Genomic DNA, 20,573 nt, shown 5'->3' with positions numbered 1-20,573 from the left:
ATTGCAAGCAATGGATATGAAATACCTCAATTCGTTAATCCAAATCAAAGTAACAAAGTCAAATCTAGATCCAAAGAAAAGGAATCAAAAGAACACAAATTGAGATTAGAAAAAGAGTAGATCTACAACTTGCATCAAAGTAGAAGTGAATTAGCAATTGATCTCACCAAAGGAATCAAAGAGAATTGCAATGGAGAGAGCAAAGTCCTAGAGAGAAGTTGGAGTTTCTCTCTCTAAAAAATGTAACTAACTAATGAAAATATCTAGAAAATGTGTAAAAATGAGTGAATGGATCCCAAGCCCTTCAATCCTTGGCCTTCTTATGCTTTTCCCGCCAAAATCTACCCCCAAACAGGGGCTGTAACTGCCATGAAATTGCTGGTCATGTTTTCTCCTTAAAAATCACGTGCAGCCATTGGTGCGTACGCACACAGCACGCGTACGCGTCCCTGGGGTTTTTGTGATCCACGCACAGGCGCGAAGTACGCGGGCGCGTCCATGGGATTCTGGCTTAGCCGCTAAGTGTGTTGGCTCCTGGCTCGGCTTCCTTCACGCTGGTCATAACGGCGCGCATCCACGTGTACGCGCCATGTACGTGTGCGCGTCGTCACTCAAAACTCCAAAGCTCAAATTTCCATGCTCCTTCCCTTTATGCATGCTCCCATCCTCTCCTCTAAGTCATCCTTGCCCTATAAGCTCTGAAATCACTTAACACACGGATCACGGCATCGAATGGTAATAGAGGAGGATTAAAATATATCTAATTTAGTGCAAAAGAGGCATGTTTTCTTCTATAAGGCAACATTGGGAAAGGAACACAAAGTCTTGCATTTTTATATGAATAAGTGTGAAAGACCATTGATAAAATCCTCAAAATCTATACAAGATAAACCCTAAAAATGGGGTTTATCAACCACCCAGAGGAAATCACCATGACCAACTTTAAGACGGGTGTGAAAATAAAGTTTGGGATCCCGGATCACACAAAAAGGATCAACTTTGGGAGCCCATGGTTTGTGAAGAACCCTATCAAAGCTTGGAGCTATTATCTTTGAATGATGGAGCTTATTGGAAGTCTAAGCATTGGTGGATGTTCAAGGATAGATTCAAGCACAAGCCACCTTGATGAGGAGCTCCCTATAAGTTCAACTTAAGGACAATAAACAAAAGTGCTAGGTGGGAGACACTCCTACCATGGTAACATCTTTTTATTCTCTCTTTTGTACATATTGGTATTTAGTTTAATTTCATGTTTTGTTTAGTTAGTTTAGTTTATTTGGGAGTATAGTAGGTTAAATAAGGTTTTATGATGTTTTGGTAGCTGTTTGGAGGTTTCGAATGCTTGGTTTGGTGCAAGAACTTGGAAAAATTTTGAAAAACAGAGCACCATGCCATGCGTACGCGTCACCCACACGTACGCGTGACCCCAAGTATTTCGACAATCCACGTGTACTTCTCGACCATGCGTACGCTTAGATATCAAATTTTCACCTCCCATACAAAAACCCGAGAGTTGTGCGAGTTTTGGGCTGGAATTGTGCCTTTAGCACAAATCCACCCATGCGTGTGCGTCAACCCACGCGTATGCGTCGCCTCTCTGAATAACCCACCATACATATGCGTGACCCACGCGTACACGTCGACCCCTTTCACCTTACCCACGCTTACGTGTCACTCCACGCATACGCGTGGACTGTCCTGTCCCACCACCCTTCTTTTCTTCTCTTCTTTCCATTTCTTTCCTTCTCTTCCCTTTTTCCCTTCTCTCACCCATCATCCAACACTACCATACACCATATATCACCATTTCTCTTAGATAGTTATTTGGTTAGTTTAATTTTTGTTTAATTTTTTATTTTTCATTATAAGTGTTGGATTACTAATTTTGTTTGCTATCTATTGTTGCTGATTATTGATAAGATGTTATTTTAACGTCATTGTTGTTAATTGTTATTGTTGGATTCTGTGTTGAGGTTATATTTTATTATTTAGTTTTGAATTTTTCATGCTTATTGTCTTTGAATACCAAGTACATGTTACATTGCCTTCAAGCTTTTTAATTCGTTCGAATTGCATTTTTGGCCACCATGCATTCATCATCCGTTGTTAGGCAATTGTACATTATCAATGCATTTTTTGTTAGGTGATGCTTGTTATGATTGACCCTTATTCATGTCACTTATTTCATGCATTGAGATTTTGGAATTGTGAAATTAGATCGAAAGCTTACCTAGTGACATATTTTTGAGCTTTGTAAAGCTTTGTGGACCATGCTTACTATGTGATTGATTTTAACTCGTATATCTCTTTTTCTGAGTTCAATAGCATCCATGTGTTCCACTTCTATGTCACTTAGGTGTTGCAACAACTTCAATATGTGTAATTGTTTGATGTATAAGCTCTATATACCATTTTGTTCACTAAGTTTACTTACACACTAATCAATGTCCATTCATTATCCAATTTCACAATTGCTTGATTTTTGCTTGAATGCTTTTATGCTTCTTCAATACTTATTTGGTTATCTTAACCTACATGTCTTTTAAAGTATCTCAAGCACACTAGAATGAGTGAAGTGTATGTTTCTTTTGTGTAATCGTGACATAGCTCCTTATGCTAGTGTGTGTGTTCTAAACCGCGTGCAAACTTAGAACTCACACACTTGTATTATTAATGTCACACTAATTTACTCACTCAATTCTAGTGATAATTACCTCATTCTAACAATTCATGCTTCCTTGATTTTGCATCTACTTTTCTTACCATCCTATTTTCTGTTTCAGGATAAGTCACCATAAGCAAGAACGGAAGCGGGAGAAGAACACGCAGCACCGGTTGATCCACCAGTTGAAGGTGGCAACTCGGAGAGTCGCCGTACCCCCTTGCTCATCTTTGGATGCACCAAGGACAGTGCAAACTTTTAAGTGGGGGGAGGTCATCCGACCAGTCGGCGTTTTTGGGTGACAAGTCTCTAATCCCAATACTTTTGCATTTCAATTTTTAGGTCTTTTAGGAATTTTAGTTGTATTTTCTTATTTTTCATATGTATATAAGATGCTTAGCCAAAATGATGAAGTTTTCCAAGAATTTTATCTATAGGGCACCCCAATTGATTGAAAAACAAATTTAGAACTTGCTTGAAATATACATATTGTGGAACATGATTTTTGAGCTAAGAACACAAGCATATGAGATTTGAGCCTAATTGTGTGGTTACATCATATAACCACTTATTTTCATTCTTGTGTGTCATTATTCTCTTTCTATGATTGTAATCTTTGATTTGTTTGATTCTATATGTCCATTATTTTGTGTATACATGCACTTATATGATTGAGGCCATTGTTTCAAATAGCTCACTTACCCAAATAGCCTACCTTTTATCTTCCATTGTTAGCCAATTTCGAGCCTATGCTTAACCCATTTGTTCTTAATTTTAGCACATTACAAGCCTTAAGTGAAAAATAATAAATATCCTTATTTGGATCTTTGATTAGCTTAGGCTAGTGAGAGTGCTTAACATTCAAGTTTGGGAGAGTTGGGAACATTGGGTGGGATAAAAGTGTGTTTTTGTAATTTTGTCAAAATTTTGGGAATTGGGTACATACTCATGCATTAAATGTTTAGACCATATGCATTGATGTTCTTGTATATAATTTATTATAAAAAGAAAAAATATATATATATATATATATAAAAGAAAAAATAGAAAAAATAGAAAAAGAAAGAAAAAAAAGAAAGAAAAAGAATAGCAATAAAAAGGGGAGAAAATGTCCCAAAGTGAAGTTCAATAAAAATCAAGGCATATGGAATGTGAATTAAAAAGAATACATGAGTGTGTGAAAAAGTGAAGAATGGGTAGTTAGGTTAGCTTTGAATTGTATAGGTTGTCATAGGTTAGGTGGGAAGGTTAGGTTAATGAAAGATTCAAATTTCAAGCTCACTTAACCATATGCATCCTTACCTTGACCCTAGCCCCATTACAACCTACGGGGAAGTCCTCACTTTTCCTCTTCATTCCTTTGATCCATTCCTAGCCTTTCCAATCTAAATTCACTAACAAACATATCAAGGCATCTAGTGGAATCAAAGGTGATTTATTAATACTTCTCCTTTATGTTGCTTGACCACAATTATTGCTGCTATTTTTTTTTTTTTTTGGTTTATATTGATATTCCGGTCAAGAACAAGATAAGCTTGATATTTGTATGTATGCATGAAATAATTGTTGATTGTTAGATGAAAAATAAATCTTGGAAAGCATGATTAGGGGAGAATTGAGTGAATCAACCCCAAACACTTGAGTGACTAGAGCGGATACACATCCGGTGAGGGTTCGATTGCTCAATTACATGTTTCCACCCATGATCATCTTTTCTTGCAAGTTTGTAAAATCTTTTCAATAATTGAATTCAATTGTGGGTTTTATTTGATTATGATTGCCTTAGCCCTTGAGTTCATACAAGCCTTCTTGGAGATTGATTTAATTGGACTAAGTAGTTGCATTCATTTAGATAGATTGCATGTAGGTAGGCTGCATTTAGATAGTTTACATTGAATAAATGTTGATATCCTTTGTTTCTTTCTTGGTTAAGCATGAGGAAATGCTTGGTTTAAGTGTGGGGAGGTTTGATAAACCCCAATTTTGTGGTTTATCTTGTACTTAATTTAGGGGATTTTATCACCCTTTTCCCACATTTATTCAATAAAATAGCATGGTTTTGTAATTCTCCCTGATTTTGTGCTTAAGTGTGAAAACATGATTTTTAGGCCTTTAATTTGCTAATTTTAATTCATTTTAATTCCATTCGATGCCTTGATATATTTGTTGAGTGATTTCAGATTTATAAGGCAAGTATTGGATGGAAGGAGTGAAGAGAAAAGCATACAAAGTAGAGAATGCATGAAGAAATGAGCATTTAGAGAATTAAGGGTCACGCGCACGCATCAACCACGCGTACGCGTGAGAAGAGCTTTGTAAGCCACGGGTACGCGTCATTCACGTGCACGCATCATTCACGTGCACGCGTGAGAGGATTCTGGCCATCTAAGTGCACGCGTTGTTCACGTGCAAGCGTGACGTCAGGCACGTGACCCACTTAAAGTGCATTCGCTGGGGGACGATTTCTGAGCTTCCCAGGCCCAAATCTAACTCGTTTCTGAGGCTATTTCATACAGAATTGAGGATTGAGCAAAGGGGAGAACAATTAGTTGTAGGATAGCATTATGTAGTTTAGTTTTCTAGAGAGAGAAGCTTCCTCTTCTCTCTAGTTAGGGTTCTTAGGATATTTTGCATCTTAGATCTAGGTTTTAATTCTTGTTTGCATCTTGTTTCTTTTACAATTTCATGCTCTAGTAGTGTAATTCTCTTGTTTCTTCTTGTTAATTTCCCTTTTTGCTCTCTTTTATGTTTATGAACTCTCTTGTTGGATTTGGTTTTCTTTATTGCAATTGATGTTTCTTTTATATTCTTATGGTTAATTACTTTGTTTATTGTTGACTCTTTTCAATTAGTAGTGGTAGAATTTATTTTCCTTTGCACTTTTATTATGCTTTTCTTTTACGCCTTCTAATTGTTTGACAAAATACTTGGTTGGATGTTAGAGTAGTTTTCTTTACTCTTGGCCTAGGCTATGAGAATTGGGTGACCTTGAGTCATTGGGTCTCAATGAATTGATGATTTGAGAACCCTTAGTGATCAATTTGATACCCATTGACACCAACCCACTACTAATCTAATTAGTAGATAGTTAGGACTTATGGGTTGATGTGATCAAGCCTATTCGACGTACTTCAAGCTTAGGAGTAGACATTGTACGTACTTAAAGCATTGGAGTAGACTTAATGGGTTGGCCTCTCATAATTGTCAATATATGGTTTGTTGACAAGGATGGTGATCTCAATTTTCTAAGTCTTAGCCAAGAGTTCTTTTCTTTCATTAGTTCTTGTTATTTACTTTTCTTGCCCATTATAAAAATCAAACCCCCCTTGCATCTTCATAGCCAATAATTGAGCACTTCATTGTAATTCCTTGTGAGATGACCCGAGGTTTAAATACTTCGGTTAATTCTTATTGGGGTTTGTACTTGTGACAACCAAAACTAAATTTGATCTAAGGATTAATTGTTGGTTTAGAACTATACTTGCAATGAGAATTCTTCGACAAATTCTTTACTGACAAAATCCTCGTTATCATGATCCGTTTTCCAAGTTCTCATAGAATGCAAGTTAGGTTCAAATTCTTTCCCAAGAGATTTGAATCCTTGAAGTGAAGAACAAAGATCCTTTCTAAAGTAGCAAATGAAAGATGAATTGAAGATGGAGATCAAATCACACTTGAGCCATTAAATTCAATAGAGCTCTTTTCCCCAATGAAAAGGGAATTAGCTACTCATGGCTTACGAAATGAAAAAAATGAAAAATGAAGAAAGAAGAGAAGAGGTGAAAGAAGTCCGGAGAGAAGTTCCCCAATGAGGCTCTCTCATCCTCTATTTATAGCCTATTTTAAATGCAAAATGAAATTCAAATTACAAGTAAATGCAAATTCAAACTAATTATTCACTAGTGATCTTCTTTGCTTCATTTAAGTCATGAGCCTTGTCAATTATTGTGATGGTTGTGGGCTCCATGAAGTGGGCTTGAAGAGCACTTGTTAGGTCAACAAATTAAGCACCCAATGTAGCTTGTTTTATGTTTGATTTATGAACCAAAATGAGGCTTAAAAGCGTGGCTTAAGAAAGTGTGCTCAAGGGTTGTTTCAGAGACACTTTGCATGGATTTAAGCGACCCAATTTAAAGCCACGAGACCATGATCCATCGAAGGCGCTTGTGGGGGGGGAGTGCTTTTCATTTTTTGCTTCAAAGGTGGCATTGGAGGTGCCTTGCATAGCATTAAATTCAGGCCCTGGAGTGTGCATTCCCTTGGCATTGGAGATGCCCTTTGGAGAAGAGGAAATTGGCATCTGGGACGCCAAAAGGTTGCATCAAAGAAGGCTTTATGGAGTGGCATCTGGCATCAAAGTTGGAGACTCCATTCATAATGCTTGAGATAAAGGCTTCAAAGCTTGCACCATTCTACTTGTTTATCTTCAAAATAATGCTTAACAATCCTCCTCTCTTGATCCTCTAAATTGTTGCTCTAGAAGTGTTGAATGATTGATTCTCTATTGATGCCTTTGTTGTTTCGTTTTCCATCAATTCCTGCAAGAATTCACAAACTCAATCCAATCAAAGTAATCTTCAAGTAAAGCACAAACCACTTTATAATTTAACATAGCTTATTCACTTTCTATATGAAATAAACAACCAAAATAACTCATGATGCAATATACATCAGCATTATGTAAAATTATGTGAATGCATAGGTTAATTATCCCTAGGATAAGTTTGAATTGAAATTGGTTGTTGTTCTGATTAGTTGAATGAATATATGTATGTATATGTATGATTAATTTGGTGGTAATATTGTAGAATTGAGTGAATTTGGATTTTTTATGTTAAATATTAATGGGAATTGTTAGAAATGAATGATTGATAGGATAATTGGATAGACTAGGCTTGGAATGATTGAGAATTGACACATGGATGTTTAGAATGTGTATAAATGGTTTTGGAGTGGCTAATGAATGAGTTGTATTGAAATTTTGGTGAAATTGAGTATAGGTTCAATTTGGTAAAATAGAATTTTAACCAACTTCGATAGGAAATAATTTGGTTCTCGGACCCTCAAATTTTGTGAAACTTATCTTAAATGAAAATTGGGTCCGAGTAGTTTATGACGTTCGAAGAACGAATGAAAAATAATTTTTAACGAAAAAGTTATGCCCGTTTGAAGTTTTGATCAAAAGACTGAACTTTCTGCAACATATCAGCTTTTTTATGAAAATCCTGCATTTGTGTGTACGTGGAAGTGTCACGTGATGCGAGTTAATGGTTTTGCCCAGTACTTTCGTGTACGTGAGAGTGGTCCGCGTACACAACAATGCCAAATTTGAACTCATGCGTATGTGGCAGTGTCGCGCGATGCGAGCAAATGTTTCTGACAATATTCTCGCATACGCGAAGGTGGTTTGTGTACGCGATATTGTCAAATTTTGGATGGTGATAATGATTATGGTGAATTGTGATCAAAGATCCAAATGATACGTGAATTAAAATTTATCTGAGTCCCGAGTCTCTCTGGGTAGACGCAGTGGTTTGCCCCCCGCTTGCTCCAGGTTGAGATTTGAGATTCTGTTGACCCTCCGTCGTAAGATGTGACTAGACACTTATACCTTTTCAGATGATTCCCCCGATGAGATGATGAATGAATGAATATCAATATGAATAAACTTTTGGGGATGCGCGCACCGAGGGACCAAGGTTAGCTACCGGACATGTCGGGTTTGGCTATATAACCGGCAGATGAGCTCATTGGCCATAGAGCAGATATGCATCATTTGCATTTGTATGTTTTGTTTGGGTGTGCATTGGTAGTTGGCTTGCTTACTTGATTAATTGTATTTATCTGCTACTTGATCTATTCGTTGTATATGTTCTCCATATTTGTGTATTCCTTGTATGTTTTGTATGTGTTTGACAACTAAGAGATCCCTCATGCTGGAGGTGGTGATGCTGAGGGTTGTTCCTGAATTGGTGACTGGGAGGTTGCGAAAAGTGGAGAATGAAGAGATAGACTAGAATCCCTTAGATATAGAATTGCCATTTTCTGGTTTAAAGAGAACACTAGGCTTAGATCTGGCATGCTGGAGTTTAGGATTGCCTAGTGAGTTCGTGTAATATTTACATCGTCTCTATTTAGAACTTTTACCCTACTGGGAACCTTTTGGTTCTCACCCGTTTCAGAAATTTGTTGTTTTTCAGATACCGGACGTGATGCATATATGTATATATTCTCCACTTTTGGGAAATATTTACTTTTGGGGGGATTTATGTTTTGTACTTAGTATGTATATATGTATATATTCTCCACTTTTATATAATAACTTGTATTATCTCTCTTAGAGGTTGATTTCGGAAAAACATGATTTATATTTATGCTAACTTTTGGGAATGTATATGTATCTCTAGCGGCCTTTGCTTCGCAGGTCCAGACTAGAGCTTATTATATAACTCTGTTGAAACTCTCTATATATATTTATGCCTATTTTTCTATATCATGCTTTCTATTTTCAACGTTTCGAGCGTGACGCAATTTCTGTTTTGTTTTGCTTACCCTTTGTTCAAGGCTCCTAGTTAAACTATCATATATATACGTACGTATTTTGTCTTTTTAAATTTCATAATACCTCACCATCCCTGATATAAGCGTAAAATTCTGTATGGTAGGATATTATAAGACATATTTAAGTCGGTACCTGATTTTAATGTCATTATGCATTTTTTTGCAATTTATCATATACCGTTTATCTAGATTTTACAGTTTCAACCTAAGTTTTTAGTCTGTCATTGGTTTTGTTTGGTCTTGGCATTTTGTTTTATTTTTGTTGTGAAACTCAGAATTGTGGCTTCGTTTTTCTTAGGATAGAATAGGTTTGGTTCGTTTATTTTACTTTTACCTTTGAATTGGTGTTTGTAATATTAGCAATTGATATAATAAAATTTCACTATAATTATAATAAAGACTAGACATAGAACTCACTATATTTTAAAGTTTAATCAGAATTCATGCTATTGTCACTTTTTCTCTACCTTTATCCTTAGAGTTCTATATTTATAAATTACAAAAGACAAAAGGAGAAAATCTCTTGTTTCCTATATATAACACGTTCTAGTTTTAAAAAGGTGCCATAAAACCTAAATTTCTCCTACATTTAAATTTCATTTACATTTCTAAATTTCTTTTACACCTGATTAATACATACGTATTATAAGTAGCTAAGAGCATATGCTAAATCCGGTGATAAGCTTATGCGAATTTTGTTATACTTTTAAGGCAAATAAATTGATAAATGATATTTGTGTTCATCTCACTGAAAATTTGTAAAATTAATTGCATTGATATTCTTACGTGAAATTTTTTTTCACACAAATTGCTTCCTATATTTCAAATTTTGTTCTCCCACATAATTTTAGCTTAACAGGTTATAAATTATAAATTCCAATTTACTTTTGTGCATTGCATGAGTTATTGAACATGTATATGAACTAATTATTGAAAATTATTTGTTATATTATTTAATACATTTTCATATTATTTCGCATCTGACTTAAAAATATTTTGGATAACTTTCTTTATTAAAAGTATTATTAGGTAATATAAATTTATACGTTTTTTTCGAAAACTTATTTTGTTTTTAAATATATTTAGATTCATTTAATATATATATATATATATATATGTAATTATGTTATGAAGACTTATCTATAAGACTATAACTAGAACTTGAACACATGAATATGGGAAAAAAAATACAAAATAAAAGGACCCTTAACTCCTAAAGCCTGGAAGATTTTTTTTTTTTTTTTTTAACTCAAAACACAAAAGAATAACTCCCTAATTACAAATAGATTGATTTACTAATTATTGTGAGAAAATGACAAAAATGTTACCTTTAGGATCCTATTACCCAACACCATCAAAAGCATGTGTAGCAGTATCCACAGGATGCAGAAGACACCATTTAGTTTAAACATGATACCTCATGTCTGTAGACAAAAAAGTAAAAAAAAAAAAAAATACTTAAATGCCTGAAATTTTTAAAATTTGATACTTTAATTTTTAAATTTTTAAAATATATAAAGTAGTTTCTAACATTTATTTTCGTTAGACAATACAATTTTCTTCTATTAATTACAAAGATATGCAACATTAATTTGCACATGTGGCTGTTAAATGTCTACGTCTTCTATATATCGAAATAAATCAATCCATAAAGTGAAGTACAAAACAGTTTTTGAAGAGTTTAAAAATTTTCAAAACAGCTCTATCGAATTATTTATATATAATTATTTTTAAATTAATAAATTTTAATTTCTAAAATTTTTGTTTATTTATCTCAAATTTAATTATTTATATATACAAAAAAATTAAATTTAAGTATTTCTAAATCCTAAATTATAAATTAATTTTGAAGAGGCATTATTTTCAAAAAAAAAATTTAAAATGAATGAACCCATATGTATTTTTTGCCACACAATATATTAATTTAATTTGTAGATATCATATTCAATGATCATTCTTTAATGATAAAGAAAAAATAAGCTAGTGTTGTTTGAACAAATAGAAAAATTTCCATTTAACATAAAATTTTTCACATAAACGATTGGAAATATTCGCAAGTTTTAGTCAACCACAAGATCAATGTGAATTATTTATAAAATTTCAATGTGAAACTCCTAATAGTTTACAATACTTGAAAAAGAAATGTCTTGCCAAATCCAAGTGTTTTGTTCATGTTTCTTAAAAAGTTTTGAGATTTACTAATTATAATGTTGTACAAAATAGACTTGCAGTTAACGTTATTTGTGATACCGCAGTATAGTAATTATATCAAGAAAAAAATAGACTTATTTTATTTATGAATTTTTTTTAAATTTATTTTGTGTCAATATTTTAGGAGCTTTTATAACGGTCTTTATAATGCAATGATCTCTTAAATTTAGTTGTCATTATTATAGTTTCTACATCACATCAATATAGATATCATATATTAATAATTAAATAATATTATTTCTTATGACATTATAGTATTAATAAATAAAATTATGTTTTAGTATATATTTTATTATTTTTATATTCTTTATTTATTATATATTTTTTAATAATATATTATTATTCTGATTAACGAAAATATGGGTAAATCATCCTTTTAAATTATTTGGCATGCAGTATTATTCAATTGTCCTGTTTTGACTTTTATTTCAAAATTGTCCTCAAAGAAATCAATCTAAAATTGATTTAATCCGTTTGGATAGTTCTATAAATTATTTTTTTTTACTTTTAACTTATGAAAAGATATAGTATTAATGTCTGGTACAATTTTTAAGATCAAATTGCAGTTTTCTAAAAAGCTATTTTAGTGCTTACAGAAAAATTAAAAAAAATGACTTTTCTCATAATAAAGAGCTTTTTATCACTCTTCTCTTAAAATAAGCACTTTTAAAACTAAAAAACTAAATATAAAATAACTTTTTTATAAGTTATTTTTAATATAAGTATTATTATTTAATCTATTTTTTCAAAAATAATTTAATTAAATTATTTATCCAAATTGGGAGTAAATCATTTTAAGTTAGATTGATTTAGTAGAAAAATGACATTTCATTGTAGTTCGATCTATGTCAAATTGATTTAGTAGAATGTTGTGCTCTATATAAATTAACTCGTACTAAACCGATTTACTAGGATCAAAAGGTAGATTTAAAGCCCATCACAAACAATTATTAAGACAGATTTATGTAGCATTAGTATAAGGATTTTGTTAAACAAGATTTATGTCAGTACCTCTTTCTTCTTAAAATATTATTCGCTATAAAGAATACATTTAATTCTGTCGGATTTAGTAACAAATGACAAAAATAATATTTGATTTTAATTAATTTAAATTTGAATATTAATTTCTGGCATATTGATTATGATATACCAGGTTAAACCGGTATTTCATATACAATTCTAAAAAATAAAAGAAAATTAAAATTTATGATTACCATTAAATTTATCGTCGGATAAATTTGTCAATATTGATTAATTTAATTTTCAAATAATATTTATAAATAATATATTATCCTTAGATTTAACGGAAGACAAATTCAACGGTAACAGAAGATAAATTCGACACTAACAGATGCATGGAAAGTAGTTTAATGGTGCCAATATTACTATTGATAATTTTTCAACGGTAACGGCTCTTAGAAATTCGCCAATTATTAATATTACTATTGATAATACTTTACCCTAGAAATCAACTTAGCTTAAATTGATTTGTATAGAACATAACACCCTAGTAAATCGGTTTAACATAAATCAAATTTTAATGAAATGTCATTTTCCTGCTAAATCAATTTTACTTAAAACAATTTACATGGTAAGGGTGAATCAATTTAACATAAAAACTATTTACTATGAATACATACTACATCAGTTTAATTTAAATTGATTTCTGTAAGGACAATTTCGAAATAAATGTTAAAAATTTTACTTAAAACAGTTTATATGGTAAGGGTGAATCAATTTAACTTAAAAACTATTTACTATGAATACATACTACATCAGTTTAACTTAAATTGATTTCTGTAAGGACAATTTCGAAATAAATGTTAAAAATTTTACTTAAAACAGTTTACATGGTAAGGGTGAATAACTTAAAAACTATTTACTATGAATACATACTACATCAGTTTAACTTAAATTGATTTCTGTAAGGACAATTTCGAAATAAATGTTAAAATAACACAATTGGATAATATTTGATGCCAAACAATTTAAAATGGTGCTTTACCCTAAAAGTATTATAAAACGGTAACTTTTGAAAAAGATTAAAAATACTTAAAGAGATTTTTTTGAACTTTTTAAAATTTTACCAGAACTGTTTTAAGATTTTTTTTTTATTTTTTGGAAACTATTTTATACTTCATTTTGAGGACTGATTTATATAACTCACACACATAAACACTTAACAACTATATATGCGAATTATTATCCCAAGTCAGCAGCCAGTGACTAACGGAAGGAACTATATTGTCTTACAAAAGTAACCTTAGAAACTGTTTTGCACATTTTAAAATTTGAGAGACTGAGATATCCTATTTTAAAACCTCATGAACTGAATTGGGTAATTGCTCGGAAAAAAAAATACTTCTACAGCATAGCAATGCCAAAAAATAATAATAAATAAAAGAATAAAAAATAAAAAATCAAATGCTGATGTATGCAGACATGGCCTTCGCCTTACAAGTATCTGAGTCAGACACTAACATGTATATAGTATACCACACCAATACCTTGATTAGTCGGTATATTCCATGCTTCCTAGCCTGAAACTAAAAATATGCAATACTGCGTACCTGCAAATAGTGCATTACTTTAAATTTAGAAAAGGCTATTACCACTATATGCTCGAGAGAAGTAAGATTTCTAATAGAAATATAATAGAGAAAATTCCACTCCCCTCTCGTGCGGGATGTGAAAATGACACTCCCCTCCCTTCTATTTTATAAATATACATTCTCTTCTTTTTAACTTTTAAAAAACCTCTTCTTTAATCATTTTAAATTTTTTGTGTTAACTAATATTAACTTTATCCATTTTTAAAAAAAAAATAAATTATTTTTTGAAAAAATACCCATTAACAAAAATTTTACTTTTTATCATTAAATTTTATTTATCAAAATATCCTTTTAATAAATTATTTTTTTATTAATTAAATTGTATTTTTATTAAAATATTTTTTTTTAAAAATTAATAATTAAATTATTTTTTTCTAAGATACATACCCTTCAATAATTTTTTAATTATTAAATTATAATTTTACTAAAATTTTTGTTAACAATTATTTTTATATTTTACTATTAATTTTCTGATATCAATATATATTATTTTCATATTAAATAAAAAAATCTTACCCCTGTTAATATACATAACAATTAATATATATTAATATTGAAAAATAATCTTACTAAAATTTTTTATTTAATGTTAAAATAATATATATAGATATCAAAAAATTAATAATAAAATATAAAAAAATTGTTAACAAAAATTTTGGTAAAATTATAATTTAATAATTAAAAAATTATTGAAGAGTATTTTAGAAAAAAAAATTATATAATTATTAAATTTTAAAAAAATACAATTTAATCAATAAAAGAATAATTTATTAAAGGATATTTTGGTAAGCAAAATTGAATGATAAAAAATAAAATTTTTACTAATGGGTATTTTTAAAAAAAAATTATTTTTTCTTAAAAAATGGATAAAATTAACATTAGTTAACACAAAATGTTTAAAATGGATTAAAGATGAGGTTTTCTAAAAGTTAGAAGGGAGGAGAATGTACATTTATAAAATAGAGGGGAGGGGAATGTCATTTTAGGATCTCGCAGGTAAGGAGAGTGTAATTTTCTCAAATGTAATAAAAATACGATAAAAATACATGCAAAATTTCGAAGATAATGCTGCCAGAACTTGGGGGGAAGAAGTACAAAGAAACAATGAATTGAGGAAACTGGCCTCCAATTCATGTTAAGTGATTTAAGAAACACCTAACACATGAAAAGGGGATATTAGAGGATTCAATGCAATACATCCCCACCGGCAATGAACTCAGCACAATACAATCTCCATCACAATAGATACTTTTCAACCACAGTCCGGCCGAACTTCTCTTGAACATCTCTTGGTGTTTCAATCTGAGAAAAACAACAAATTCATATCAAATACAATGACGGAAATAACCATTTTGAATGATTGATTTGAATCATCAGCAAGATACTAACCGTGTTAAGGGATTTGAAGACAGCCTTAACTGTATTATGCGGATTTCGGGAACCGATGACCTATCAAGAGCAACTAAAATTAGAGCAAGGACTATATTTACAGGAATACGCTTTATTGATTGTATTCAAATGTCAGTTACCTTTGACTTGACATTCTTAAAACCAGCTAAATGCAGAATGGTTTGGACTATTCTACCAGCTTTCATGCCAGTTGTGGTGGAAGCAGGCCAAAGGTACACCTAAAGCATAAACACATGGAGTAATCTCAATTATTAACAAGGATAAGCAAAACATTTGCAATTCTATCCACAAAAACAAAGCCCCCTTACAATTTCATTATAGAAGCTAAAATTAATCAGACAGATAAATTTGGGAAGTACTACTAGAAGGAAGGAAATGGATTACATACCTTCGTCTTTTTATATGATGTTTGTACAGAATGTGCAATTGTATGTTCCTCGTGTCGCTCCACAGAATGCAAATTCTGAAAGCATTTCTCATATGCCTGATTGTGGAAAAATCAATGATTAATTCAATACTCTATCAAAACAATAACTTATTAAACATAAATCACTCAAGGTCTATTTTCACTTAGAAAAAAATAGGTACTCTTATTAAAGGCTTATAAACAAATATTGAGTTCTTCTAATCCGCTAATGAAAAGATCAACGTTATACAGATTATTATGCGGGTGTTTGTATCTTATAAATCTATTTGTGTTCAACTCTCTTCGACTGACACAAACAAAAGTATACAGTAAAACGAGATCCTAATTTAATTTGAAATTAGAATAGAGCATATTGAATAATAAACAATTTTGAAAGTAAAAGTTAACAATACAAAATATTTGGATATTTTTACAACAATTAAGAATGAACTGTTAATTGAATTTGCAAGAAATCATGTTCAGATTAGCAAGATCTGCAAGTTTGTGTAATGAGTAAAACATGTTTTAGGTTTATTTGAAATCCTAAAGCAACCGACAGAGGTCACCAATCCCAACTCTCACCATCTGACAAACAGATTAACTGCCAAAGAAACCTTAAACAGAACTTGAAAGGCAACATAAGAGAGTCCATACCTTCTGAAGGGCAACTGGAACTGCAGGGCCTTTGGCTTTGGCAAAACCGACAACACCATTGTAGTTGCCACAAGCTAACATAGCAGTGTACTTAATAACTTGTCCTCCCTACACCATGAAATAGAAAACAAACTAAGCACATAGAAAAAAGTGGAAACCATGGAAGGAAGTAAAAAATCTGCGGAGTACCTTAGTTACTTTACACGTTCTATTCACATCTATCAATTTCACATCAAAACCCTGGTAACATATATAACATCCCAAGAAGGACAAAATCTAAAGTTAGATCTATTAAAAGCACAAATATGACATCGGAAAAAATAACTAAATTTACGAACTCAAATTAACAAACAACACAATAAAAGTGCACAATGTAAAGATCAATAAGAAATCTCTCTATGAACTACAAAAGAAATGCAATATCTTAAAATAAGATCAAGATATTAACATGCATTGCATACATATAACAATTTTCATAAAAAAATCAACATAGGTATTTATATATAGAAAGATGGATGGGAAGCAAGAAATACAGGATATCTAAATAAGGGGTCATTTTGGCACTTAGCACAAAAAATCATTCTTCAAAAAAATAGTATACCCATGAGTATCTCTGCATTGGAAATTCAGGCAACGGATAACAATAGAACTGAATCCTCAAGGAAACAGAAAAAAATATAAAATGCCATTATATCACGAAAGCATATGCCAACAATCTATATGATATCTGCATATTAGCGCCAATAAGTAAAATGTCAAGAATCACCAAAGCTAAAATCCAAATTAGAGGATTAACCAAAGATATCGATCTTGTAGTCATACAAAATGTGCCCCACCTACTAAGATAAACTTTTGAGATCACAAAATTACTCTAAAATATAAAACCAGTTCACTTGTTAATGATTTTCATTCGGAAGTGTGTTTTTCATGGATTCAATTTCAGGATTTTTTTCTCCCTACTTTTTTTTTTAAATTATAAATGATGTCACTTGATCAAACAAAAAGATCTTATTCAATTGGACTTGGTCTGAAATTTTCGTTTACTCTCCAATCAAATTCACTGCAGAAGGATATGATTCTAAATTCAAACAAACATACCAAAGGTCAACTAGCTTATATATAAACTTGTTCAGACAAAGAATTTAACAGTAATGTGCCTCACAAAAACTTCTGAGACAATATATAGAGAAAAACTTTTCTTCCTATGACCAGAATATAAATGAGAGGCAGTGATATAATTTTTGCATTCTGTTAAAAGATTGAGCATAAAATAACGTAAACAATGGTATGGTCCAAAATAACAGCAGAAGCTACTCAGATAAACTTTGAGAACACAAAATTACTGAAAAATAGAAAACCAGTTAAGGATGTTCATTTGGAAGTGTGTTTTTTATGGATTCAGGATTCAGGGTTTTTTTCTCCCTTCTTTATTTTTTTTTTTATAATTATAAATGATGTCGCTTGATCAAACTGAAAAGAACTTATTCAATTGGACTTGTCTGAAATTTCAGTTTACTCTCCAATCAAATAAACATACCAAGGGTCAATTAACTTATATATATACACACTTGTTCAGACAACAAATTTAACAGCGAAATGCCTCACAAAACTTCTGAGACAATATATGGAGCAAAACTTTTCTTCCTATGAGAAGAATATAAATGAGAGGCAGTGATAAAATTTGTGCACTTTGCTTAATGATGGAGCATAAAATAAGGTAAACAATAGTATGGTCCAAAATAACAGAAGAAGCTAAATCCTTAGGAGGTGTGTGGTTGGGGGAATTATAAATAATTCCTAGGAATTTTAAGATGGGAATATCATATTCCCATGTTTGGTTCAAAGTTTGAAAAGTTATTTCCAAGCAAGTTTGATTCTAGAGAATCAAAATACTATCATTTCAATTTCCACCTTTCCCATAGGTATATTTGATTCCCATGGAAATGGAATCTGACTAACAAAGTAATACTTGAACCACACACAATGTAATGTTCTGTAGTAAACTTTTCTTTTAGGATACACTAGGTTCAAAAAAAATATGCATAGGTACTCTAGCAAGAAAACTTACTACTTGCATTTTCAGTGCATAAAATTCTCATAGAAAAAATGAAGCGAACAGTTAACTGTAACAAAATCCTTTAAATTGAAAGCAAACACACACACAGACACAGAGACACAGAGCAGATTAAACTGCAGCACTAATGGTTTTTAATTATCATACCTAAGAAAATTACTTTCTGAATGGTGCACTCATTAATCAACATTTGTGAGTAAAATAATTGATAAAGTGAAGCCAATGAGTATCAATTAAAAGGCCACATCCACAGGCTATAAAGTGAATTTTGTTTTGTAGGAGTAATAATACTAAATTATCAAAAGAATGGCTATGAAAAAATATGGCATGTATGAGATGTGAATACCTTCCTGTAAAGAGGTTTTCTCTTCTTCTCAGTCAACTCATTCCTCTCCTCGGCGAGATCCCTAATCTCTTCCTCCAAAAGCTTACCCTTCCTCCCGAACGTGTACTCAAGTTCAGCAAGTTTCTCCTCGAGTTTCCTATCAATGGCATCGAGCTTCGCCAGCAGTATGTTGTCTTTCTCCTTCATGTCATCAAACTCCTCCTCCTCATCATCAACATCAACATCTTTAGCATCCTCATCGGCTCCTGCATCAGCATTCTCTCCCTGCTTAATTCGATTCCCCTTCTCGAACCCCGCATTCTGCAACGCATCCACATTAGGCCCAACCTGCTCGTGCTGAATAACTCCGTAATTCGCAGGATTTTCAGGATCATAAGCCTCCTTCCACTGCACCAACCTCATTGCCCTGTTCAGCTTGTTCTGCAGAACAAATTTCTGCTTCTGATCAGTCTCCACTTTGAGACGATTCATGAGCTCCCCAATTACCCTGTACTCAGGACGCAACTTAAAATGCTTATCCTCAAACTTATCAATCCTACTCATTAGTCTAAAAGCCTCGTCAAGCGTCTCGGCCTCGACGAAACTGTTAAGCAAGTCTTTGTGCCTGTTGAACTTCTTCTCGAAGTCATTGAAGCGGTTCTGGAGTGCCTCGGGGGTGAATCTCTCGTCGTCTTCGTCGGTGTCGGAATCAGAAGGCTCCTCGTAGAGGTTGAGATTCGATTCCTTATCCTTGGGTTTCGCCTTCTCGAGCTTTTCAATGAGGGGAGCCACGCCCATGTAGTCCTCTTCGCATTCGGCGTCGATGTCGGCGGTGTCCAATCCGGCCCTAATTCGCTGATCTCTCTCCCGGAGCCTCTCGTTCTCCACTTCGGCGAGGAGGTCATGCACTATCCTGGACGATGCTGACGTGGACGATTCAGCAGAATATCGACGCTTTGGGAGACTAAAGATTTAGGGTGAGGGAGTGAAGGGCGGTTTCGCTGGGTTTCTGAGGAGATTGGTGACGCACCTGCGTCTGAGGATCTGTGAGCGCATTTCTGCCAGATTGAATGTACCTCATTAGGGAGTAGGAACAGGAACGAGCTCCGCGGTCAAGGTGACGGCGGCGAGATGCTGATAACGCCGGTGACGACGGCGAGATGCTGATAACGCCTGCCTCTTTTTCTTCTACTTTTCTTCTTTCTCCTTGCCTCTTCTTCTTCTTTTTCTCGGCCGCCTCTTTTTCTTTTTAGTAATTTTTCTCTTCTTATCGTTAAAAATAATAAATAATTTAAGTTTAGATTATCAATTGAACCAGAACATAATTAATTATTGTTTTAAATTAAACGCTAAGGTGTGGTTTAATTTAGAAAAAAAAATATAACATTAAAAAAATATTTGTCTGAAGCAAATTTGGATGTAGTACAAAGATATTTGGATATAATACAAAAATATTTGAGTATATTTTAAGAAATTTTTTGGTGTATTTTTATTCTAATAAGTTCAGAATATATCTAAAACGAGCTCAACAATTATGTGCTTATTGAATGAGTCACACTCACATAGACCATTAGATTTTATTAGATAAAAATCAAAAGCTAATATAAAAGAAGAGCATTGATGGACTCTAATAAATATAGAATATCCTAATACATAAA

At 32.3% G+C, this 20,573-nt stretch overlaps 1 protein-coding gene across 3 annotated transcripts; it reads right to left on the bottom strand.

Annotated features, from left to right (window-relative positions):
• Nucleotides 1–13,657: 13,657 nt before the first annotated feature.
• LOC112742619 (uncharacterized) lies at nt 13,658–20,190 on the bottom strand. Of its 3 annotated transcripts, XM_072214106.1 has the most exons (8): nt 18,937–20,163; nt 16,706–16,756; nt 16,517–16,624; nt 15,845–15,940; nt 15,576–15,674; nt 15,436–15,495; nt 15,252–15,348; nt 13,658–14,004 (listed from the first exon to the last, which is right to left on the bottom strand). In XM_072214106.1, the coding sequence occupies exons 1-7, from the start codon at nt 19,711–19,713 to the stop codon at nt 15,283–15,285; spliced, it is 1,257 nt and encodes a 418-aa protein (XP_072070207.1). In that variant the 5' UTR covers nt 19,714–20,163; the 3' UTR covers nt 13,658–14,004; nt 15,252–15,282. The 3 variants fall into 3 exon arrangements, with proteins under 3 accessions (XP_072070207.1, XP_029148292.2, XP_072070208.1); XM_029292459.2 differs by lacking the exon at nt 13,658–14,004 and having other exon boundaries at nt 14,998–15,348; nt 18,937–20,190; XM_072214107.1 differs by lacking the exons at nt 13,658–14,004; nt 16,706–16,756 and having other exon boundaries at nt 14,998–15,348; nt 18,937–20,169.
• Nucleotides 20,191–20,573: the final 383 nt, after the last annotated feature.

The sequence above is a fragment of the Arachis hypogaea genome, chromosome 14 (genome assembly GCF_003086295.3).
Source record: "Arachis hypogaea cultivar Tifrunner chromosome 14, arahy.Tifrunner.gnm2.J5K5, whole genome shotgun sequence".
Lineage (NCBI taxonomy): Eukaryota > Viridiplantae > Streptophyta > Magnoliopsida > Fabales > Fabaceae > Arachis > Arachis hypogaea.
Note: the sequence above shows the minus strand (reverse complement) of the source record. Positions and strands in the feature narration are given on the sequence as shown.

Bases quoted from the DNA above. Each gene is read 5' to 3' on its own strand.
- LOC112742619 (XM_029292459.2), bottom strand. From the start codon at position 19,713: ATGGGCGTGGCTCCCCTCATTGAAAAGCTCGAGAAGGCGAAACCCAAG. The intron at 16,625-16,705 runs GTACTCCGCAGA...TTCATGGTGTAG, and splicing joins GAACGTGTAAAGTAACTAAG to GGAGGACAAGTTATTAAGTA. The intron at 15,941-16,516 runs GTATGGACTCTC...TTCCACAATCAG, and splicing joins TTCCAGTTGCCCTTCAGAAG to GCATATGAGAAATGCTTTCA.